The following is a 27,265-nucleotide window of genomic DNA, read 5'->3' on the forward strand; positions in this document are numbered from 1 at the left end:
CCAAAGGACAGAAAACAGACTTAGCTGCCGAGTCAAAGGTCGCCCAAGACTAAATTCGGGAGTCCCATGTGGATGGGGGAACAATTACCCTAAATCCTTCAGTGTCTCTCACACTCCCCTGTCAAAGTGCTGCAAACAGTATAAAAGTGAGGAGAGCACCCCCTTTTAGGCTTGTCAGATTGTATATAGTTTATAAACAGAGATGAGAAGGTCAAAGGTGTTGAGGTGAGAGGTTAGGGAATACGAAACGAGAAGATTGAGAGATGCAAACTCTCTAGCTGATGGATAACACTTGGGTCGGGAAGTGGCTCACTGAAAGCTGTAGGACCACACAAAAACCAAAAGAGTTACAATTCCAATGCATTTCAATGCCTCATTTAAATACACAGCCTCCTTGTTAGGTAAGAAAGACCTTAACATAAACCTTATTCGGACAGGAATAGTCAGGTAAATTGTAAAAGGTCGCCCAAGACTAAATTCGGGAGTCCCATGTGGATGGGGGAACAATTACCCTAAATCCTAAAATAAAAAAAAATAAGTTAAAAAGTTAAAAATAAAATAAAACCTCAAAAAAAAAAAAAAAAAAAAAATCCTCCATAACACTTTTACAAGATAAAAAAATCCCAGTCCCTCCTAATCAGTACATTAAATCCTCTGTAACTACACCTCAAACAGTGCTACAGACTGAAAGCAGGTAAACATCTTACAAAAACATATTTATACTAGCTTAAGAAAGCCCAGAGGCACATTATAGCACATTTAGCTCATAATTGTGCTCTTGGGATGAAGGCATCTGCCTGCTGCCTGGACCATTAGGTGATGTGCTGCAATTTTGATTCATTTAAGAGCTCACTGTGCTTTCCGTCCTCTGTGATTACTGACGCATTAGAGATAAACGTAACTCTGACGGAGTAACCTTCACCTCTAACTTCATTGTGTTGGTCTCTGGTCCTGTCTTAAAAGCGCTTAGAGTCCATGTTCAGATTCCACTTGCGGACTCAGGCGTGTTCTGACAGTCAACTTATCTGAGGATCACATAGCAACGCTACTGTGTCAGTGTTCATGTGGTGACCATAAACACATCTCATTAGCTCAGCAGCATAAAACAGTTTGGCATGACACTAAGTTGTCTTTCATTATATTGCCAGAATTATTTTATTTTTCAAATACAACGTGAATTGTTTGTGCAAATTCAAAACTGATGAATTAAGTATCATGAGCTAACAATGATTTGTACAACGTTTATTAATCTAGATTAAAGGTCATTGAATTTTATAATTATATAGTTATTCATATTAACAAAAATGAGTTCTGACACTCGAGTTTCATCTTTATGAGTGAGTCATTGAATCATTCACTCACTGATTTGTTCAAAAACACAGATTAATTTATTAATGAATCAAGTGGCTCTCTTTATAAGTGAGTCACTGAATCATTCACTCATCAATTTGCTCAAAAACACTGATTAATTTATTATGGATCAAGTGACTCTCTTTTTGAGCGAGTCAGTGAACCATTCACTCATAGATTTGTTAATTGAAAAAACTATTTTATTAATCAATTAAGCGCAAGTCATCAATTTGTTCAAAAACACTGATTTATTTATAAACGAATCAAGTGACTCTCTTTATGAAACAGTCAGTAAATAATTCACTCAAATGATTTTTTCAAAAAACCTGATTAATTTATGAATGAAACCAGTGATGGTCTCTCTTCTCTTGCTTATGCGATATAGCTTAAAAAACACTATTGTTAATCTACATTGTTCATATTGAATTATTAAATGTTAATTTGTATACAACTTGAAGTGCATAGGTAAAAATTATCAATTATTCTTGGTTAATTCATGATTTCAAATGCATAAAATAATATTACCAAATTAAATATTATTGTAAAGTGACAAAACCCAGCAATGGAAAAGATTCTACAACATACAGTACAGCATTGTTGAATTTTAACTGGGTATCTAGTAACTGAGTTTCAGCACGTGTCAGCGCTAACAATGAATAAGCTAGCTTGCAGTTGATTTTTGACTTTACCGTATACACAGAGGAAACATAACAATGTTTGTGGGCCAATCACAGAGAGGTGCCGTCAGCAGTGTGGAGAGATCGTAGCACTGCATGATGGATACTTCGCTCCCAGAGGGGTTCGAGTCAGGCTGTGGAAACCGGCCACGGTTTAGGGAGCTACATTCACGTTAACATTAGCACACACACACACACACACACATGGTTTCAGCAGAAAGATTTCCCCACGGGTCTAATCTATCTCACTTTGGTCCACAAACACGTCTCCAGACAGTTTGCAGAGCATGAGAGAGGAAGATCTTCTAGTGGAAGAGTCTGTTTAGCTTAACGCTGACCAAGAACGATGTAGCCCTCAATATGCTTCTCGCAAATGGTGTTGAATGGTTGCACAAATAAATAAATAAATAAATGGTAATATTTTGAATATTACAAAATAACATAAAACAGAAATATATAATATAAAACATTTTATTCTTATAAAAAATCTTAAATAAAAATATCTTACATAAAATATTTATTCCATTTTAATAATAAAATAAGATAAAATAAAAAGTAAAATGCACATATTTAATTGTATCATTATATTAGCTTATACTTCTTATTTGAATGCCAACATGTGACAACGTGACTTTAAATTGCACAATAATCGTTATTATTTTACATATTGATTCATTTTAATATTTTAAATATTATAATATTCTATAAAATATTTTATATAACATAAAATAAAATACAAAAATAAAGTAAAAAAAAAAAATAAAGTAAAAAAAATGAATACAGTAAAATAAAAGCGTTTACTTCATCGTCTTGTTATATTTGCTTAAATTCTTTATTTAGATGGCAAATAAGGACAGAATTAGAATCTAAAAAGCACAATAATTGTGGCTATATAAAAAACTACATGAGGCAAATACTGTGACTAGAATTTAAAGTGCACAATATTATATTAAATAATAGTGATCAGGGGAATATTTAATAATCGTGAAATTTTAAACAATGGGCAAAAAACTTTTTTTTTTTTTTTTTTTTTTTTTGAGAGTTGAGTTGAACTTAGACAACAGGGATACAAAGCCCCACTATTTTGGTATTTTATATCACGCTGTCATTTTTTATGGCTAAGCACATAACTCATTGGGTCATGTGTCGAGGTGCTTCATTACAGAACGGACCCTCTGTTCCTGATCAGTTGCGGTTCAATCTCAACATCTTCTCCACAGTCCTTCCGACTCTGACTGTCCATCACAATGGGCACAACTGCAGAAATAGTCAGGAGCTACAATGGTTCCTTGTTTCCCCGGCAGGCAGCAGTTGTCAGGCCAGCGCTCCCATAGCAGCGATTAGATGACACCTCGGCAGGTCTGTGTTAATTCTTCGTCCACTGCCAATGGAAGGGATTACACAGCAGAGTGATGGAGCGGCCTTATCTCGCCTCACACTGATAGATCAGGTGCTAACACAAACCGCTGCTTCAACAAATCCACACCAAGGGAGCGGACAGCGCTGATAGCAGAGCTGTTGGAACAAACATCACCGTGAGACAAACGAGCGACTCCAAAACATAAGCCTGTTTGCGATTAAAAAAATGTCCATTTGCTGCCTCCTGGCTCAAGTCTTGCCGCTTTAAAGTTTTAAACAGCCTGAGGATTACGGCTCTAGACAATTCCGTGTTTGGATGACAACATGTGACTTTAAAATGCACGATAATTGTGACTCTCTAATATTGTATATTAAAATGATTAATTCTAATTATTTAAATATTTCAATGTAATTTAAAAATATTATCTACAGTGACATGCATATGTGTATAATACTTAATCCTGAAGTACATTATATCGGTAAAAACTACGACAATTTGTGAGGCTTCACTTAGTTTAACGAAGGAAAACTTTGGTGTCAAACTGTAAACTCTGTCATTCCCACAGCTGACAGCAGAGCTAGCATGTCAGTCTGCTCTCCACAGCACGAGGACAAAATGACCAAGAGATGATGTGATGATATGATAAGACAGGTGGAAAGATTCCAGTCTGAGGGCAAAAAAATACCTCTTCCCAGAACAAAGTTGGCTTTAAGTACTCGATTCCCTAAAGGCCTGGAAATCGAAACTGCTGGTTGAAAGCCCTTAATATTTCATAACAGTGTCATCTCCGACTGCAGATGAATAAAAACAGAGCAAAAGGGCCATACGTGAATCCCTAACAGTAGCTCTTTTGTGCACGTTAAGCTGTACTGCTATGATTCCTCTGGACAGAGCCACTCAGTTCTCCAACAACCACAATGTCTAGCACATGTTATGACTCTTAATGTCCCAGAAGATTCAGAACAGACAAAAACTAGGGTTCAGGGGCTTAAAAAACAGAGAATAAACCAATTAATGACACTAAAACAGATTTTAAAGACTTTCATTCAATCATTTGTTTCTGATATTTTAACTATAATGTCAACATTTACCATGCGGTGTGCTGTGATATGCAGCAGAAAGCGTGTCCATACTGCGTGTGATTTATGCTAATACAGGATTAGCTCATCTTTTGCAATAAACAGTTCGCATTTATCCGCTGTAGTATTGCATTTATCTTGTCAGGAAAAAAAAAGGCAATATAGAAAGGGTTATACCCTCGGGCTTATCTGACCCCCTTATGAAATGAAATGCATAGATTCTCTGACAGTGGCGTAAGTGTTTGGGGAGTTTGTGTGGAGAGCGATAATAAATATCCTAGCAGAGAGCAGCTATCCGATAAAGACCAATACTCTGAGCGCTGGAACAGCCAAACCAATCTTCCTCTCTAATCGCCAGTCAATCCTGTTGTTTTCACACTGATATGCAATTCATTAGTACGCTAGAGTGAACTGAAACCCACTTTTCTCGAGCGTTGAGGACTCATTGATTTACGCAAGGGTGGTTAACTCCAGTGGCTTATCAAAACTTATCATCTAATGAAATAAATTAATAAAGCAGGATCCTTAAGCAAGTATCTGTCTACCGGAGATAAGATGGTATAAAGTGTGCGCTGGCTTGTGAATGAATGTAATGGTGGTCTCAAAAATGGTAATGTGATTGTAATGTAGTCCCTGGTGATGAACTCTACGAGACTCATTTTCACCATCCAGTGATCACTGTCTGACCAAGCAGTTACCTTCATCAAAACATTTATTACGGACATGGACACTCATGGATGCTTACAGGGCTACAACGATTTGAGTACAAGGGATGAATGGAAATATGCTGCCAGGTTTCTATCCATTGACTTGCACGCCAAATCTGGTCTATTACATTTAAAAAATAAATAAATAAATTGCTCTCACTTAAGAAAATACATTTCTAACTTGAGAAAAGGATATGCACCATAACTATAATAAATTAATATATAATAAAATATAGAAGTATATTCCTAGTGCATAAAAGTCATGTGACTGACTAATCTAAACTGTAAGAAATTTATTACATTTAATAAAATTAAATATAATTTTTAAAATGCATTTATAAAAATATTTAATTTTTTTATTTAAAAAAATTTAAACAAAGCTTATAAATGGATGGCAATAGTGGATGCAAACAAAGCAAAAAAAATATTTTATTTCCACGCCATTTGTTCTGAATTTTTGTTCACTTACTTACAGAATAAAGCTAATGCACCTGGAAAACATCTGAAGCTATGCACGGACAGGTGATCTAGCCCTTCTGGGCAAAAAGTCAAAGTCTAAGACAAGTCCTGTCTTTTCCCTTGAACTGCCGAACAGAAGCAAACGACTGAGGAGAGCCAACAGACCACCCTGAGAAATGAGACGAAACCATTTATGTTGATCTAGTAAATTAAGGCTCAAGATAAGTCTTCAAACTCCATTTCAGGAAGTATCAGATCCAGAGGGCAAATCTGGACATCAAAGTCTATCAGCATTGAAGAGAAGTTATATATGTAACCGGTAAAACTACACATCTATTTTTCGCACATTTAGACTGTGGCCTAAAAGTGACCTGGCACTTTCAAGCTTTTTAGTCAGAGTATGTGAAGCATACTGTGATCTGTCGTGTGGAGTACTTACACAATGCTGTGCTTGCCCAGGACTGTACTTATTTGCCGACAGCAAATAACAGCGTGTGCCCCGTTTGTGCCATCTCCTCTGGGCAAACAAAACACCCTATCGCCACAATGGCAGTATCTGAAGATCATTGGACTGGCCCGTCAAACAGACAGAGAGGAGGAATAATGACACAAAATGTCACTTTGAACCTAAAATAACTTCTTACATTCACATTTGCCGAATGTCTCTGAGTATTACAGAAAATGAACACTGGTCACTGCCAATCACTGTCAACGCCCCTTAAAGGGACAGTTCACCCCAAAATCGAAATCCTTTACTCTCCCTCATGTCCAAATGTTCCAGAAAGAGCTTTCCATAGCAATGTTAATTAAACAATGTTAATAATGTAAATTTCTACTATAAATAACATTTTTTGTTGTTGTTTTTTTCTCTCAAAAGAAAGAAAGTCCTACAGGTTTGTGACATGAGGGTGAGTAAATAATGACAATTTATTTTTCTGCATATATTAGGCAAAAAAAAAAAAAAATGTTTGCAATAAATTCAGAAAGAAAATGTTTCTTTGTAATGATTAAATTACAAAATTACAATAAAATTACTCAAATATTAACTAAAATATTAATAAAAACAGGAAATATTTATATTTCTATATTTTATATTATTATAAAAACTAATTAAAATATTAATAAATACTATAACAGTATCTCAGTGATACTATAATATAACTGTGATGTGTGTGATTTTATTTTTTATGTGTGTGTGTGTTTTGTGTGTGTAACGGAGGTCAGCGAGTAGGTGCTGTGCAGGTAAGCCTCACTCCCCTGATCTCAAGAGACACACTAGCGACTGACGGTAGTGGCTGCAGTCATTTAGCCTCCTTGTTAGTGCGTCTGCCTCCCACACCGGAGACTCGGTTCGAGGCCCACTCGGAGCAAGGACGAGGTGTGGCGGCGAGGACCCGGGAGAGCGGGGTTACTTTGGTGCCGTGACCCGGATGGGAGTGAGGTTTAGGGGGGTGAGTGTAACGGAGGCCAGCGAGTAGGTGCTGTGCAGGTAAACCTCACTCCCCTGATCTCAAGAGACACACTTACGACTGACACTAGTGGCTGCAGTAATTTAGCCTCCTTGTTAGTGTGTCCGTCTCTCACACTGGATACTCGGATTCGAGGCCCACTTGGAGAAAGGACAAGGTGTGGCGGCGAGGACCCGGGAGAGAGGGGTTACACATGGCAAAAAACCGTACATTTTTGGGGGGTTCTCAGAAAAAAAAGCTTGTACAGGTTTGTGACATGAAGCACGTGTGAGCTTCACGTCAGCGTCACTGCAGCTGCAGACATGCAAGATTATTCACACTGGAAGTGTTTGCACACAATCTTTACAAAGACAACTATAAATTTGTTTTTAGAAGTTTGTCAGTTATAAACTTGAAAGTTTTACATTCGGGTCATGTCGTTTCAGTCATACTTTGATATAGAACATGCTGTTTTTAATGTTTTTTTAAGTATCTATCTTCACGTGAATCATTCGTGATCTAGCTTCACCTACAGAAGAAATGGGTGTAAGGTTTTTTTAATGAATCTTTGCAAATCGCCTTTCCTAATAATGTGATAATTACCAAGTTAAACAGTTAAAGTAAACAGTCCCTCAGAAAGCAGCTCGGAAGAGAGGGGTGGAGTCAGCAGAGCTCATTAACATTTAAAGGAAAATGCTACAAAATGGGTTGCTCTGAAAAGAGCTGTTTTTGACAGGGTAAAAAAAAGGTGTTTTTTACACTACCATTGAGAAATTTTAACCAAACTATGTTACAGACTTTTCATTAAGACCCTAAAGAATCATATCAACTTTTGGAAAATGTGCATCCGATGACCCATTTAATGTTACTCCATACTTTAACCCAAACTGAATGATTAAAAACAAGTTTAAATGGGTAAATCTTTCATACATATTTTTAATTCTTCATTTTCTTTTCTGACGCACTCCAATTCTTGTCAAAAAACAGTAGACATGCTTATGCTGTGCATTTGTAGCACGTTTACCATCCTGCTCCAGCTTGACACTCACAATCTCCTGTGAGTGCTCCTGCCCCGGTGTGAACGCACTCATTTGTTAACATGCACGCTGAAAAAAATATGCGCCGCTCACGCTTGCGGTTTGAAATTGACCTGAGAGTGAGTATATAATGACAGAATTTTTTTATTTTTGTGTGTGTGTGCAATATTCCTTTAACATGTCTGTGTGTTCAGCACATAGCATGAGATCTTTCTTGCTGTTTTCCTTCCCGTGCGGATCTGGTGTCAGACACTAAACCGTCTGCGGGTGCTGGCATTAGCTGGGTGTGCGCCAGGGACGCCAGAGGAGAGGGAGACACGGAGGACGGGTCTTCTGGGATGTGTCTCAGCTGGCAAACCCACAAAGACTCACCAAATACAGACAGACACACAGACACACATGCAAACATTCACATTCTTCAAGGCGCACACACAGACCGAGCCGTTCTGAAAGTTGCCAGCTGTCAGACGTTCTTTCATCAGACTACAAACCACCTGTCTTCTTATCTTCTCCATGCAAGCACAGAAAGCTCCTCAGCTTTTTTCCCTTCTTCTCTCTGTCTCACTCCCTCACCCCTGTTAACAAACTCATGTTCTAAAAATGCTTTCCAAACATTCCATTTTGGTTGGGAGAATATTAAAATGTACAGTTTCTACAGTTTAAAATGTTCTACTGTGAGTACAATTATGTTCCTAATGTTCTATCTACTTCATTTCTATTAAAGTCAACACAAAGCAGAATTCATAGCCCACTTTACTCATGCAGTGTGACATATTTCTGAGTGGAATGGGCTGCACAAAAAAGAAAACAAAAAAATTAAAAAACGAGAATAGGTTTTATCAGTAAGCATTTGGCTGATTCATGAAGTCTGAGCACATTTATGCAAAATATTCATATAAAATATAAACTGAATATAAAAGAGAAAATATAAAAAATATAATGTGTTCATATATATATATATATATATATATATATATATATATATATATATATATATATATATATATATATATATATATCTATATATATATATATATTATATATATATATATTTATATATATATATATATATATATATATATATATATATATTTATTTATTTATATATGTGTGTGTGTGTGTGTGTGTGTGTAATTTATATATTTATAAAATGTAATAAATGTATAGAATTTTATCATATATGTATATCTCATATATACCAAAAAAATTATATATTATTATTATTATTATTATTATTATTATTAGGATCCATTTTAAATATATATATATATATATATATATATATATTAAAATGGATACTAAATTATATTTAACTTAAATTATATATAAACACAAAAATATTTTTTATGTTAAACAAGTTCAAATTAATTTTGAAAGTTTTAATGTTATAATTAGTTTAATTAAATTATAAAATAAATATAATAAATATTAAATAATTGTGCTGAATATGTATAAAATACTACTTCATCTCGGCTATAAATAAATAAAAACGTTATGAACAATTATCGTGAACACTACAAAATTATTTTCAAAAATGTAAAGAATAGTTGCTTCTCTCCTAATAAATATCATGTTTACTTTCCAAAGTTACAGCAGTGTTTTTAGAATGTTTTTGTCCCAAATCTTGGAGCACACATCCATCTGCTTTACACAACTGCTCTTATCGTCCTCCACCTATTTGTTTTCTCTCTGCGATTGCCTTTGAATCGTGTGCCAAGCCGTTTCTGGGTAATATCCCATGTGTTCTGACAGTTGGTCGATTTAGACATGTTTGTATCCAAGCATTTGGGCGCATGGTTAAAAGGAATGGTGGGGTAGTCATGGGATCACAGACGGTGACAGAGAGGTCGCGTCTCTCGTTGGTCCTGGCATCACAATAAGATAAGCGATGACCAATCAAAGGACGTGTCTGCTGGAGAGTCAAGGTCTGCGTGTTGGGCCTCTCTGTCTCACCTCATTTTTCTTTCCGCCATCATCTACTGTTAGTCTCCGTGTCAACAGAGCGTTTACGTGCAGACAGGATGAGATTTGCCAGACCAGAAGGAAAGCACCAGCCTGGAAGGGACACAAGCAGTCCCGGAATACCTATGAGAAAGCAAAAACGGACCGTTGCGGGTGGAAGGACGGTTTCTTTAGCAGCACATGCTGTTTAGTGGAGCAGCGGCGTCCAAACCGCGCATGGTGTCGATGCACGCAATGAGACAGGTCAAAGGGCAAGCGGGTCTGAGCGAATAAGGATGTGCACTAGACGGCTGTGCTAAATGCACCGTGAATGGCACCCGGTTCTGGGCGGTCAAATAAAAAATGAGATGTGCAGTTTCCAGGTAACGGAGGCGTAAAGTGTGTGTGACTTGTCAAGCTAATGGGCCGCGGCTCCTCTGAGAAAACACACACACATCTAAATGCACAAGACTGATGCGGTGGCCAGCTGTCGATAAAAAACCAGGATGTGGAGCTTATCGGAAGAGAGTTTCCGATGAGAGTCAGCAGATTTTGGGTTACTGTGAGCCGCTACAATAAATAAAACCCTGGAATACGGTCAAAACAGACAGAAATCTACTATATATTAAATGTAATATGGCAAATAGCATCGGCTATTAATTATTTATAGATTAAAAAAAATACAAATAATTGTATATAATATATACAAAAAAATTAAATAATTATATATATATATATATATATATATATATATATATATATATATATATATATATATATATATATATATTTTTTTTTTTTTTTTTTTTTTTTTTTTTTTTTTTTTGTGAAAAATTTTGAGATGCAAACTTTTCCAGAAACATTACATTCAAAATTGTCATAAAAAATAATTCACATATGAACTGAAAAACACAGTGGTCAATATGGCAACTGTAGGAAAGTCCCACTTTTCATTTAAAAGAGCTGAGCAATGTATTAGCTTTTAGTGTGATTTTAACTAATAAACTAATAATAAACTAATTTATTTTACCATTTTATAATTTAAAATATGTTTTAAATTCCAAGATTGCCTCCTGACTGAACATACTGTATGTGCTTTAAAGTCCTGAAGAAATCAGTAGTAGTAGCAGTAGTAACTATCTCATGTTACTTCTCAATTGTTCAAGCCTATTCAAGCAAGCTTAACAATCAATGACAGGAGTTCATATACTGTAATGCCTCCAAGCTAACTTATTAAACATGCTAAACATGAGCTAACAGGTTCTCACTTTCCTGTTCAGAACCTCTACTTCGCAAGTGCTCAGATTTCAGTCAGGTCCAATCCACTGAGGTGGACACAAATTTACACGGCACTTATAAGCCTTGGGGGGTTGTCTGATTGAATTCTCTTCACCCGCGTCCAACTGCGATTAACTTATCCCCTCCTCCTCCGCCGGACGTCCTTCTACGCTGCCCCAGTGCATCTCTGTCAGCCAATCAATAAGCTATTATGGCTCCCAAACAGCAGGTGAAATTAACTTATAAGAGTACCTGCAGACTCGGCACTCTGGTAATCCTGTTGGAAAGGGTCTAATGAGGGAGAGCACACCACAGCAGAGGCAATGACACACACACACACACACACACACACACACCTGCAACAAAACCCACAGCTGTGTTGGGAAAGTGAGGAGTGTCCTTGAGGACACCTGCACTGTGGTGCACAGAACTGGGGAGGAACTCCAAATATTATTACAGTTCCCACCGGTGTTTGCACATATTTCTGGTGTTCAATTAACATAAGTTCACTTCACTCGGTGGCCCTGAAAACCAGTCCCAACAAAACATCTGCTTTAAAATTGTGGTTGCACATGCTAATTTATGATTTTGCAGGGTTAACAATAACTTTAAATGGTATTCTAGTTACCATGGCATTTAAAATAAAACACAAATAACTGTGTTAGCTCCAAAATGTGGTTGCAACTTTAAATATTATGGAAATACTGAGGCTGGCTCTACCATTTGAGTCATTCTGTTGTTATATGGTGATTTATCATTTATGCAGCCTGACCCAATCTAGAAATCTTTCATAACATTATTAATGACTTTACTGTCACTCTTTAAAGAAATTTAAATGGATGTTTCATCATTCTCATCAATTAAGAAATCTTGTGTAATTGACTCTTTTACTGTCTATATACAATTATTTATACACATAGATTATTGTATTTATAATCAAATGATCTATTATAATGTATATGTATAATAATACTTGTCCAATTTAATTAATTAAAATTAATACAATAAATTACAATAAAAAGAAATAAAAATAATTTTTACATTAATTATTTTTTATAAATTAAAAATTAACTATAAATATATACATAAATAAATACGTTCAAAATCAAATTAATAGTGCATATGTTAAAAATAAATAAATAAATAAGCATATTTTATATTTACATTTTTACAATTTGTTTACACATTTTCTACAACTTAATCATCCTTGCTGAATAATAGGGGGCGGGGGGTGAATTTATCATGGTATTATCATGGTTTGGGTATAAAATATGTTTTGTTTTTTTCCCTCTCTCTCTTTTTTGGGACATTTACCACAGCAATACCATGTTTTTTGGACACTGTGTTCTTCTAAGTACTTTGGAATAGTATGCTCATAAGGGCTAACAAAGAAAATGTTTTTAACATGGTGTCTGTACGACTGTAGGTTCCAAAACCCATCTTAATTCTCATAGCCTGACACACTGACCCTCAAATCAGTGCCGTCACCTGATCCGCAGGCACTGCTCAAATTAAATCACTCCAGTCACCCCTGGCAGATCCAGAGAAACCTTCCCCAAAAACCCTTTTCAAAGCTTTCTTTCAGACAGCTCTCTCGTCTTTATCCCGCTTCCATTCAATCATTTCATCCATGTTCTTTGTGTCTTTTCTTTATGGTTGCGCGGTGTGGGGTTACGCAGGAATGTTACAGTTTCACAGCCACACCCGCACAAAGGAGGCTTCTGTGAGTGTTTGTGACATTTTCAGACGGCTCGTCTAGCTGCTACAGCTGTTTTGACAGTGATTTGACAATTTCATCTCTTTCCTGCAACACTGTAGCGAGAAACTTAGCGATACGAATCAGGAAACATGAGAAGAACCTGTAATTTGACATTTCTGAGATGTATCACCCTATGCAAACACCATTAATCTATCAGTCAAACTGGAAGGGATTTGGTGTGATGTTTAGCATGCAACTCGTGAATCTAACTAGTTGAAAGACGTCTGATATCTAGCATAGTGCTAATTAGGATTAGATTTAGTTACTGACGCTCTGTTTCTAAGATTCATCAGCTAGTTCTGGAGTTACAGTCACTTTCGTCTGATTTGTGACTCTGAAACTGTTCCAAAGTCAGAGTCATGTCGTAATGTACTTTCCAGAAGGATTAGAGCTTTAACTGAAGAGTCCAAAGCTAAGTCAAACGCACCTCTCCTCCGCCAGATCTCTATCTGGGGTAGGGGTTCAAGCTGACCTCGCCATGCTAACTATTACAGCTACTTGTGTGACAGGACAGGACTGTCCCTGTCCATTCATTTGTTTACTCTCAGTTCGTCTTTCACTCTTTCGTGAGCAGTAGGACTTATCATGACAGCACTACAAAACATCTTGTATACAACGTACAATGACAAATGTTCTGAATTTGAAAAAAAGAAGCCAGTAGCTAGACCAACAGGCAACCAAGAACCACAATCATAAAAATGTGAGCAAATGAGGGCAGACGGAATGCATGAAATAGTATGTCCGCGGGGGAAAAAAACATCGAGTTACACTTTAGTTGCATCACTTAATCCTGAACTTTCCAGCAGGAAGTAACAAGCAGTGGAGTTTCCGTTAAAAACACATGACACTTATAAGACATGAGGCCTGATTCTAAAATAAACGAAGAAACTGTTGCCTCAAAATCTCTGATATTTCTCATCTTCTGAAATTACTATAGTAAATCCTTTCTGGACTCCATAGTTGATTGAAAGGCTTCAAGCGACGGCTTAACCTTGCTTTAATAAACGCTTAAGTTTAGCAGAGCAGGACAGCATCATAAAGATGCTTCAAAAAAATAAACATGGAAAAAAAGAGAGAGAGAGAAAAACACTTTCCTCTCAATCCCAAAGGCCACGGGAGATTCTCAAATCAGAAGTGGGGGATTAGAGACAGCAGCGGGACTAATACATGGGCCCTCTGTTGGAAGGGGGAAGATTAGCCTCCGAGTCACACTTCCTATCTGGGCCTCCGACCGAGAGGGACTGTACAATCAGCCGTGTTTATCACAAATGGAGTTCAGCCAAGAGGAAATCACTCTGAATCACATGGGTCATATCTACAAGGCTCTTGCCACAGGAGGACCAAATAGTTCCGGCTACGTTGTGTTTATCAGGACGGGCGCACAGGGCCCAGGTGGGGCGGCACTCGCTGCGTCAGCACATTCAACTCCCTTCAAGGCCGTACAAGATGTGTGAGAACAAACTGAACCGCTGAAGGACAGAACTCTGAATGAACCCCTATAAAGACATCCCAGAACAACTATAAAGGCTTTTTCGGGAATTAAATGCCAGATTTTTGCCATAACAATTTCATAAATTAAAGTTGCACGCTAGAGGGAATGATTTGCGCTAAGCCAGCTGGTTCCAGAGGGATTTACCTTGTATTTGTGGACGGCCGTCCATAAAATGACCTCAGGAGAAGTTATCTCCACCTGTCTGAGGATGCGGCGCATTTCCTGGGATCAAAGCGCGTCTGAAATGCTTGGTCATGGTGAGGGCCTCTAATTACCACCGATTCGCACATCTACCTGCCTATCCTCCATTTCAAGCAGAGCCCAGATGCCCAAAGAAGATCAACATCCACCATCTGTTCAAACTATGCGATTTTTTTCTCCTCACAAGGAACTCAAACTTCTTCTGTTTCTTTGCCGGTAGGGGATTTTTATTGTTGCTCCAGTCATATCTATGCAAATGTGACACGATTCACAATATCTTTAGGAAACCTGAGTGTTTTAACGATCATTTAAACAATCCAGTATGCAAAACATGGGTACTTATTTCCAGCGTAGTCCAAGTCGTAGATTAAACAAATATAGGGAGTTCTGATAACACAACCTTATCAGAACTAGTCACTAAAGTGTATGATTTCTTCACCCAAGATGCTCTGGAACAGATACAGGAGGACAGACGGGTCACACTCAATCCATCCTTGAAGTTGTGATCCATCTATCCAGCTCTCGCCACCACTCATTACTGCAGTGAACTTTCCGACCCTACTTCCATTCGTCCATCTCCCCTCATCTATGAGCTCAGCAGTGGGAGATCTTCGTCTTCCACAAGGGCAGAACAAAGCCCTAAAACTCCTTCTTGCCATTCCTTTATCCTCTCAAGACACAGATCGCTGGTTTTCTGTACAATTCTCCAGCCCACTTAGTGAGGACTTTCTGAACCAAGCAGGCACTGATCTTCTGTCCCAAACAGAAATTCAACTTTTTTATGGTGCACAACAGCTGCAATTAGAGAAGCATAATATAAAAATTCTGTCCACTGCTGATAAAGTGATAATTATTTCCACGTTACTGTCAATAACCAATAAATGCTGAATTTTAAAATGATAAAATATAAAAATATTATTAAAATGTTATTATATTCAATTTAAACTAAATGTATGTCATTTACTATTTACTATCCAATTAACTATTTAATTTACTATTTTGTTTAAATATAAAAAAACATTAAAAACTAAGTTATGGTCAGTATTCCATTATTATTATTATTATTATTATTAGCAGTATTATTAATATTATGTATAATATATATCATTTCAATTTACTGTTTTGCTAGAATAAAAAAACTAAAATAAAAATAAATTGTTTCATGTTGTGTCCAATAACAACTAAATGGCCTATTTTAAAGCGATTTATTATTATTATTATTATTATTATTATTATTATTATTATTATTATTATTATTATTATTAAGGAAATATTCAACTTTACTAATTAACCTGAATAAATAAAAATTTAAAATATACAATAAAAATTCAAATAAATTATTTTTTTTTAAAATGCTAAGTACATTTATAAACAATATTACAAAGTATGAAAATCACAATATTATAAAGTATGAAAATTTGATGGATTATTTCGATATTTGCTAAAGATCACACTTAACTGAGCATGCACACAACTACCTATATTATAGACCAATATCAATGAATACCAATAAAAAATCTCCAATATTGGCCGATAATGGATATGATGACAATATATATATATATATATATATATATATATATATATATATAATATATATATATATTAAGCATCCCTAGCCACAATCCCAACCAAACTGCAATATCACACATCTCCAACTAGCCACTAGAAATGAGATGTTGGAATCACATGACTGAATATGCATGGCAGATGTTGCATGGTTAGGAAGCCTGAAGTTGAAGCAATTAGCCATATTAATGTTAATCAGGTTGAGTACAAAACAAGAGCTAGTGTGGATCTCCAGAGAGACGAGAGCATGATAACATGGAAAAAACCAGGAACAACATGCACTTATCTTCTCTTGTTTCTTTTTTATTTCTGTTCATCCCCCAAGCGCTGTCAGTAACTCCCCTCAGCACTGTAATTAAACACTGCAGATTAGTTTTCCTTGTAATTTCTGGGCATCTTCAAATAGTCCCTGTGACGCTGAAGGAGAAACACACCCACCAGCCAATTAAAGAGAGCCGGTCTGCGACGATTACCCATACTGACTTCTCAAAAGCAGATGTGAGGAACGCTGTCTTCCTGCTTCTCTCAAATATAGATCATTTTCTCCAGGAAACAATATGGCGTTTAACTCTTTTCAGGGGAAAAGGCTGCTACTTAGCTTACTGTTAAGTCTGAGAGCCAAAATGTGCCGCCTATGTGTCTCCTCCAATAAAATAACAAAACACAATTAAATTAATTTCTGAAATGTCAGCAGAGGTATGAAGAGGGTTGAAAATATCATGGGACATTATAACTGCACTAAAGAATCTCCAGGGACACAAACCCTTGTCGTCGTAAAAACGTGACTCTTATAATAACTTAATGAAACACAAATATTCCAGAGCAAACAGTGGAACGCCCGTTGGCGTTTGCGAGGGGGAAAACGACGAGGAAGTGAATTCTGCACAGCTATGATGAAGCTATAATGGAAACGGGCTGGTCTGAATATCAAAGGCGGCGGGAGCACAAAGATGTAGTGAAGGGGAACATCCTGGGAGGGAATAATGAGGGGTGTGATCCACCCTTTCAGAGGGCGAATGCCAACTGTCCCCCTGCGTTTCACAGATGAAACCTCAACCTGATTTTGTGTCTTTTACGACAGCAGCTCCTCCTTCACGCCAGCCCTGAAACTTTTTTTTTACTTTTTGTCATTTTTACTGTTAATACTAATTCAGAACATAGAGGAAATGAAGGGAAGGATATGCTGGAATGGGACTGGGAAACGGCACAAGCTAGATTTGAATGCTCACATGATCGCCACAACATAGAGAATATGTGCTAAATAACAGTCCACATAATTGTACAAATTGTAAAACCAGCAATCAAAACTTAACTTCAGCATCAGATTGGGAATGAAAAATTATTTTTATATAGATTGGGATAAATTGTTTTAACCACAAAAAAAAAAAAAAAACCTGTAATTAGATTATTTATTGATTAATGATTTCCCGGATTAATAAGTCTCTCTTAGCCCAAGACTAGAGAGCACTATAGACCGTTCCACACGTCCTGGCGGGGTTATCGGGGTCTGGCGTACTGATCCACATTCCCACCGCAGTCTAAGAACTGGAATAGTACACTATAATTAGAGGCTTTCCACATGCTGCAGTTATTTAGCATGTTAATAAAGGACAAAGCTGACTGCTCAGAATTATTACAGGTAAAAATGTTAGAGTTTTGGGAAAAGTTTAGCTTGTATGGCACTTACAGTGCAAAAAAAAAATTACTTCTTAATAAGTGAATTATTGTTTTTTGACTTATTTTCCAGTTAAAATATCTAAAAAAGTGCAGTCTTCGGTGTCACATGATCCTTCAGAAGTCAGTCTGATTTGCTGCTCAGGAATCATTTCTTATTATCATCAATGCTTAAAATTGTTGTGCAACTTAATATTTTTGAAATAAAAATCGAATTTTTTGGCTACATTATAAATGTCTTCACTGTCACTTTTGATCAAGTTTAAGGATTCTTAGACATTTAAACTGGAAAACCAGTAAAACTACTGATTAAGTAAAGTTAACTAATCTAACCTTTTTCACACTGTAAGTAGTCAAAACAATAAAATTACACATTACTGCCCATCAATCTTTTAACAATATCACATTATCATTTATGCGGGTCCTAAAACTCCATTTTCTTTGATCGGCATTTCATAGCTGTTTTTAGAGTGCGAGAAAACCTGCAACAGACACATCTGTCATCCTTAAAGACGCAGCCTGATACTACACATTACACAACACGTGGCCCGGAGCCATCGGGGTGAACAGTGAGCTCTTATGGATAAAGCCAGTCCCATCTTTCCTTACATTGCTCTCTCTCTCATTCTTTGTTCCTCTGTGAGTCATTATACTCTAACAAAGCATGACACATGAAGCATTATAATCCTCCATGTTTCATATTGAAAGGAAAACATGGGAACAAAAGGGGCAAATTCAACTTCAGGGATGTACACAGGGCATAAAACGAATGCCCAGATTGACCCATTTTACCTCATTGCACCGCACAGAGCCTCTACTGTACGTGAAGTTAATAATAAACCCACAACAGATCTGCGCTAAGCGTCGTTGCCTGGCCAAACATGGCTTGTTGAAAGTTGGATTAGATTTATGGTCCGCCGGGTGTTGGGCGATCGTAAAAGTGGGATTATTAAAATAACTTAAGAAAAAGGAAAGATTGTGTACACAGTGTTCTTGTAAGAGCAGGCAAGGCAGAACAAATACATTTTGAGGTCTTAACTTCCTTTTCGGCGGTTTTCTTGGAAAACAGTTCGTCTGACATTCCTAGTGTCAGTCTGAATAAGAAGGTGAGTGTTGATATCCGAGAAGTGATAGATTTCTCTCTGCCTCTGACACTGACTGTCTAGTTTTGGATGGAGAAAGGGAGTTTAGGCAGGAATTCTACTACCTTCCTGTCGCAGGTTTCCATCATGGTGGGTAATTACATGCGTGGCGGCGGGTCAAGGAGGCGGAGGGAGCGGACAGGCAGTGAGGGTTTTGAGCTTTGCCACTGTGTCATTATGGTCCTGTTTGAACCTTATTCAGAATAAGCAGCCCGAAGGCTGCGGCCAAACAGCCCGAGCTTTTCCTCATGTCGGGCCAAGTCGTCCGCCCGCCCGCCAAACCTCTTGTTTTCGTTCTTGCAAAAAAAAAAAAAAAAAAAAAAAAAAAAAAAAAAAGAGGGCCTCCAGAACAAATAGCATACAGTATATCATCCTCTGCTTGATATACCGCATGATATTTTCTCACTTTTTAGTCTCTGAGCTCACATGATTTTCCCACCAACTTCAACATATACAAATTTATGTTTCTGTTTGACCAGCACTGGCCTACAGAAGCTAATAAAAACACTGCAGCTTTACAACTGGTACTCTTACAAAAATGTTTTTTTCTATAGTAACACTAACTGTATTAAACCATGGAGATTTGGACCAATAGTTAAATGTTTGGAGGGTCAAAGAATCTGCTTTATTTTCAGCTGTATAATGTATAATCATTTTTTCATAGCTTTAGTTAGTGTTCACAATTCACCAGATGTCTTTTTTTTTTTTTAAATCAGTGATTTAATGTTTTTAGGCTTTTATATAAGATATTTAGTGGAAAACAAGATAAATTTACTTTAGACGAAAAATTTTGCAAGATACTAAAACTCTCTCAAAACTCTCTATTTAAAATATTTTCAGAGAATATAAATTGGATTCAGTTTATTATCGAACATAATTCTCAGTCTTATCAAAAGCACATAAAATGACATACACTTAATGTATTTATTATATAAAAAAAAACACAAAAAAAAACATACAAATAATATATATAAAAAAAGTAATATATGCAAGAACTATTCAAGAGTACAAGTGTAAGGCCAGTTTTTAATAGCAGATCTTAAGAGTGAGTAAGAAATGCCACTGGTACACACTACACGAGCGACTCGTCCCCCTCCAGGTCCAGCACTGACTCGATTAGATTACAACAAGAGGGCTGGTGACAGCTCCTAGGCATACTTGAAAAGCGGTTGATATCCGAGATCAGTCCTTTCAAGTTTAAAGAGAGACGGTATGTAATGCACATCACGTCCGAGGCCAAGAAGAATCGCTGAAAACCACAAGTTTTAAGTAATAAGCCCATTTAAAGTATCTGCTTTGAGTCTGTACACAAAAACGGTTCTTTAAAAAGGATAAAAAACGACCCCGTTGATGCACAACTCCTTGAATCAAATGAAAAAAGAAAAACTACAAATGCCAATCGGACAGAGAGATACAGCACACATCAATAAAGTGTAACAGATAAAGGTATCTTGTAATCTCTACTGTAGATATCACAAACTATTTAGAGTTCATTTAAGGTGTTTATTGCTCTGGACCACCTACTGAGACCTATTCTATACTCTTCACCCCCGTTTCCTCCATCAGGATCACCATGCCCATCTCCAGATGGATTATCAGACCCACTGAGTCCATTGAGACCCAGAGACCCAAGAGGAAACTGGAAACGCTTTCTATTCAGCTGGAGAGGCTACAGGCTCTTTTATATTCAGTTCCAGGCCAGGAACGTCAAAAACACAAAGCCAAATTAAGACTGGCCTTCTTTCAAATCACTCCTGGAAGACGATACAAATCCTTTGGAACTGAACTGCTAAGCCTATGTTATCCAAACACAACTGAAATCTTAATATGGCACACTATATGTACGCATAAACCACAAGAACCCAGCGCGATAAGAAACCAACCGAGCACTTACTAGCTACTTCCAGCGAGGCGTTGTGGCTAACTGCTTCTCCCAGGTAGTTACGGGCCACGCAAACGTAGGAGCCTTCGTCGGGTTTGCTGCGACGGCCGTGTATGATACGCAGGAAGAAGAGCGAGCCGCTGGGCAGCAGCATGCGGTAGGATCGAGGGTTGTCCCGGTCCGTTTCCACACGCTCTCCATCCTTGTACCACTCCACAGTAGGGGTGGGCCGCCCCTCCGCCTTGCAGTTTAGGGTGGCTGGTTCGCCCTTGGATACGATCAGATCAGAGGGGTGTTCCACAATGCGGGGTGCATAGTCTTCCTGCCGCAGACGGGACCCTGGAGAAAAAGAGAGATAATTAAATAACATTTAATATCAGTTTATACTAATATCATTTTATTTAGAAAGAAAAAATATTAAGAAAATGGAAACTACTTAATATACCATCACAACAACACGCTCAAACATTGCCTAATTATTGTTACTGACTAAATTCCAGAAAATATAGTTATCATTTTTTGTCATTTTGTCATTAACGCACACCCTTATGATGTATGTATATGTCATTTATATTTAAGATAGATAGATACTATAGCTTTGAAAACAACATTTATACACTGTAAAAAAAAAAATAGTCAAAAATGATTTGAAGTTATAAATAAAACAGATTATTGGTGTACATTTTACAAGAAAATACTATTCTAGATTTGTATTTCAAAACTTCTTTAATTCAATGTGCTACTTGCCATTTCATTGTGAAGTTTACTAGCAATTTCTTAGTGAAAACTGTTTCTACACCATTTTTTTTTTCAGTGATATGCACAGATTCTCTTCATTTAAGTTTCTCTTAAAAGCTAAAAAAATTGGTCACCATTGACTTTCACTGTATGGAAAAGTGCAGCGTCAACATCTCCTTTCAAAGAAAGAAATGCACACTAGTTTGGAACAACATGAGGTGAATGAATGACAAAATGAACCATTCCTTGACATTTTTGTGTGTAATTCCTGTAGCAGGTGTTGGTAGGTTCCTACGAACATGTTGGTGTGGCTTTGACTAACACAAAAGCTCTGGGAGGGAACGAAGCCCTTCATTACTTCATTTCAGTGGTGCACCACTTCCCTGATCAAAGACGTGAAATGAGAGGGCTGTAAAGTTAGGGATGGGGGTGTGTGGAGGAAAAGGGAGATAAGAGGCATTACAGAGAGACACACACATCAGACAGCTCCGTGGATGTCTGGGTTTATGTGTGTGTGTGTGTGTGTGTGTGTGTGCATTTGAAGGCTGGAAGTGTAAAGGAAGCACAGTCACTGCGTAGGGAAATACAAAAGTAGCTAAAATTGGAGACAGCCAATCTGCCTTTCTGGGCTTAAGTCGTTTGCTTGTGTTCAGAGACCAGTGAACTGCACCCGTAAGACCTGGTTTATATGCAAATGAGGCTTGCATCTTTAATGCCTAACGGCTACAATATAGTGTCTGTGCATCTCAACACTGCCCTTTGGAGTCCATTCAGCCCCAATTAAAAAGAGCTAGGATTAATTGGCAGTGCAGGGTCAAAATTCCCTCATCCAACCCAGCAGCTTTTCACACTCTCTCCATCCCATCCCCCGTTCCTTACATCCAACTATCCCTCCCTCCGGCCCTTCTGAGGAAGTAGAGCTCCATTAGATAGCGAGGTAATGCATTCATTGATTTGCATGTTGTGGAGAAGAACTGTTGGCTCCCGTGTTTACAGTACGTGTAAATATGTAATGGGTAGATAATGAGCTGTGCTATCTGATGCATACAAACACACAGCAGGCCCACAGGACAATATACTACCAGTAGTTTTCTCCAAACAACACAGAGTGAATGCATAATGGTTATTGTCTGCTAACAGCCATGAGAAAGTAGTGTTTGTGTACAGAAATTACCTGATGCTGTACATACAAAAGTGCTATTATTATTCTTATTATTTTAAATGCACAGAATTAATAAGATAAAATATTATATATATTATATATATATATATATATATATATATATATATATATATATTTATATATATATATATATATATATATATATATATATATATATATATATATATATATACACACGTGTGTGTGTGACCCTGGACCACAAAACCAGTCTTAAGATGCCGGGGTATATTTTTAGCAATAGCCAAAAAAGAAAGTTTCAAGAAACTGACCCTTATGACTGGTTTTGTGGTCCAGGGTCAAACATATATGTGTGTGTGTGTGTGTGTGTGTGTGTGTGTGTGTGTGTGTGTGTGTGTGTGTGTGTGTGTGTATGTAAGGAAGAGAATGGCTCAGGGAAATCTCTCAGATCGAGCATCCGCATATTAAGTTACCCTGTTCAGGTTCGGCTCTTCGATCCTGTTAAAGCAGTCCTACTTAGAGAAGTATCCAGTCGGAGAGAAGGAAAAACTACCCTCCTCCTCCTCCTCCTCCTACTCCTCCTGAGGTGCTCATGAGTCCACTCACTAAGTCAGAAGACCTCACTACATGCAATATTCCCAATGCACTTTGAAATGCAGAAGCCCTGCTCTCACTCTCGGCAGACCTGGCGTACTTCTTTTATTTGTTTTTTTATACAGTAGAATGCTGCATATGGTCAATAATGAGAGGTACTGCTGAGGGTGGCGCCACGTTACACGGTGAAGCACATTTAAGCATAATATACATGGTGTGAACGAGACAAAAAATGCATAGAAAGAACGAAAGAAAAAGAAAGAGCATTCTGTATAACTCAGACTCTCTTCATGGATAATAAATAAAAGCAGCTGTGTTTCTAGTATTTCTTTCTCAGTGCTCCGCTGACTCCTTTCATCTATTTATTTCCACATCTGACTGTTTTCTTCCTTTTGCTTGTCCACTGTTTTTGGTCTCCTGTAGCCTTTCGGTTTCCCCCCTCTCCTTTTTTTCCATGTTCTTTCCTCCTGTGCTCTGAGAATATGAGATGAGCTAATCAGCTTCACAGGCTCAGCGGAGGGACGCTGGGATTTCAGCATCTAAGATCTGATCGATTGCTGCCTAGGGCAAGAATCATTTTCCTCCTGTCAGACTGACACACACACACACACACACAAACATACTACATATATACACATGAAGTACACTCAATATGTGAGGCCGTATTTGTCTCGCTACCCTTCTATCACTCCATTTTTCCTCATCGGCTGAGGGAAGCCACTGGAGGTTTGCACTGGAGGTAATTAAGGGGAGAGGAAAACCTCAGACAAGGGATTCAACACAAGCCGGAAAATCTCTGCTTGATTTGATTCAAAAATAAGAATGCGGTCAGACAAATTCAATTTTTTAAATAAAAAATATATACAGTGTATAATTCTAATATGCTGATTTGGTGCTTAATTATTAATAACAGTTCTTATTATCAATGTTGAAGACAGTTTTGATAACAATAATTGATAGCATACAACATGACATTAACATATTTTTGTGGAAACCATGATACATTTATTTCATGAATCTTTAATGAATAGAAAGTTAACAGATTTATTTATACATATTGTATATTTCTTACTTTCCCCAAACCTTTGAATGAAAATATTAAGCAGCACAACTGGTTCCAAACATTGCTAAAAAATAAGAAATGTTTCTTGAAGCAGGAAATCAGCAAATCAGAATTAATTCTGAAGGATCATGTGACACTGGAGACTGGAGTAATGATGATGCTGAAAAATTTCATATTTGCATCACAAGAATAAATTACATATATTACAATTAAATACATTAAATATACTAAAATAGAAAACAGTTATTTTACATTGTATTGTAATAATATTTTCCAAATTAATTTTTGATCAAATGTAAATTATTTGAAACATTTGACACGTATGTGTGTGTATGCACAATTATTTACATACATAAACAATGTAATTTACTGAACAATTAAACATAGTAGGTTTCATTCATGTTTCTTTAAACATGACTTAATTCTGAAAATTATCACTACATTAATTTTTCATTTGGACTTTATTAAGATTTAAAAAAAATAAATAAATAAATAAAATACTTCTTGCCCTCAGTAACTCACACGGCTCCCTGAAGGTGGGAAAAATCATTTTGGGTTGATCTATAATGGCTATATCTGGGGTCTTCTTCAATAAGGTGTGTGAGTTTGTGTGTGTGTGTGTGTGTGTGTGTGTGTGTGTGTGTGTGTGTGTGTTGTGGTGTGTGTGTGTGTGTGTGTGTGTGTGTGTGTGCGTATGGTAAGTTGCCTGGGAGGAACAGAGAGCGTATCAGTGGGGTGCTTTCACTCTAGTCTGCCTTTGCAATTAAAAAACTCCACACACCTCTCAGCCATGTTAACTACACAGCTCACAGCTATATTCATGCATAGTGCAATTACATTACAACCTACAGTGCAGTTCACTTCATTTACTTCCACACAGAGGGGAGGAGGGGAGAGAGAGAGAGAGAGAAAGAGAAAGAGAAAGAGAGAGAGAGAGGTGTCACACGGCAGTTTTAATAAGTTCAGCTTCAGTGGCTGCATTAACTTTAGATGGAAATGAGCTGTTCTCAGTGAGTCCTCATCAATGAGGAGACGAGATCCTGGCACTGAGAGAGAAATACAACCAGACACCGATCGCCTGAGGACGCCAATGTCCTACAGCGGGTTAGTAGAGTCTGTGAGAGACACTGGACACAGAGAAAGACAGATCAAACAAGAAAGAAACAGAAAGCAAAAGAGATTTAATGACTTTAAAAAGAAAGAAAGAAAGAAACAAACAAACAAAAAGAAAGAAAGAAAGAAAGAAAGAAAGAAAGAAAGAAAGAAAGAAAGAAAGAAAGAAAGAAAGAAAGAAAGAAAGAAATTATATAAAACTTATATGGTATGTTTATATATAAATGTATATATAGAACAAATAGTTTTTTATATATATAAGTAAAACTGAAATAAAAAATGATTATAAACTATACAAACATATAAAAACCTAGAATATAAAACATATTATGGTTTATAAAACTTTGTATATAGATATATTAAAAAAAACTAATAAAAATGACTAAAACACAACAAAATTACTAAAAGTAAAATGAAAATATAAAAAAGATTCAAAATTTTAATAAAACCTATGATAGTCTCAATGATACTAAAATAACATATATTATAATATGTATATTCTTTCTTGATATTATGAAAACGTTTTGATTAATTAAATTTTTGAAATTATATTAAAATGAAGCCTACATTAATGATCAAACGTGACAGTAAAGACTTCTGAATTGTTACAAAAAAGTTTCAAATGTGCTTTTCTTAAAGTGCTTTTCTTTTGAACTTTTTATTCATCAAAGAACTTAGAAAAAATTCACAAAAATATTAAGCAGCGCAACTGTTTTCAACATTGATAATAATAAGAAATATTTCTTGAGCAGCAGATCAGCATATTAGAATGATTTCTGAAGGATCATGACACCAAAGACTAAAGTAATAGCTGCAATTTACGGAATAAATTGAAATGTAAAATATATTACAATTATTTTAAATTGTAATAATTTAGATAAAAATATGACTGTATTTCTAATCAAGTAAATGCAGCCTTGGTGAGCATAAGACACTTCTTTATATATATCCACACTGCAATCAAATCCTGATGGATAATGTCAACTTCCTGTTGATGTGTTAATGTGTTGTGTCATAAACACTGATACTTTACCCCGCTCTGTGGTAAAAATCTCTCTATCTTTCCTTATCATGACTCAGTAGATAAAGAAACAAGCCTGAAGTGTGTGCAGATATAGATGCGCAACTTTTCAAAGGCCCTAATGAATCTCAAAATTCCCCTTTCCTGCAAACATGCCCTTTAGCACAGCGCTGAAACAAAGAAGAGCGTGACTCACCGTGCAACACTGCTCTGCTGCTTCAGAACTGCTTCCAATCACTGCTGGCTCAACTCCGATAGGAGTATTTGAGCACAGATAAGATGGCTGCACCACGGAGGGCCGCGGCCTATTTGTAACACCATTAATCGCTGATTAGCAGGTCATTTAGTGGGATTTATTGGGCAAGATAAGCACAGGCTGTGCATTCGGCGTTTTCACAGACATAGCTTAGCAACACCTGTACACGTCGTAAAACTGAGTCAGAGAGTCATAAAAACCAGAGGGTGGATCTGCTTGAATGCCAGAGATCGTAGAACTCAACTGACGTTCCTTGTCATGTCCCACCTAATTAAGGCCAAATG

At 36.8% G+C, this 27,265-nt stretch overlaps 1 protein-coding gene across 6 annotated transcripts in view; it reads right to left on the reverse strand.

The window, feature by feature from the left end:
• LOC109085858 (roundabout homolog 1-like) overlaps window positions 1-27,265 on the reverse strand; it is a 141,546-nt gene that overhangs the window by 98,849 nt on the left and 15,432 nt on the right. For 5 of the 6 annotated variants that reach the window (XM_042756890.1, XM_042756889.1, XM_042756888.1 and 2 more), the window contains exon 2: window positions 21,068-21,394. In XM_042756890.1, coding sequence (XP_042612824.1) covers window positions 21,068-21,394 — 327 coding nt within the window. Of the gene's footprint in view, window positions 1-6,071; window positions 6,501-21,067; window positions 21,395-27,265 lie in introns of those variants that run through there. The other variant, XM_042756892.1, reaches the window with a different exon arrangement.

This window comes from Cyprinus carpio, chromosome A5 (genome assembly GCF_018340385.1).
Source record: "Cyprinus carpio isolate SPL01 chromosome A5, ASM1834038v1, whole genome shotgun sequence".
Taxonomy (NCBI): domain Eukaryota; kingdom Metazoa; phylum Chordata; class Actinopteri; order Cypriniformes; family Cyprinidae; genus Cyprinus; species Cyprinus carpio.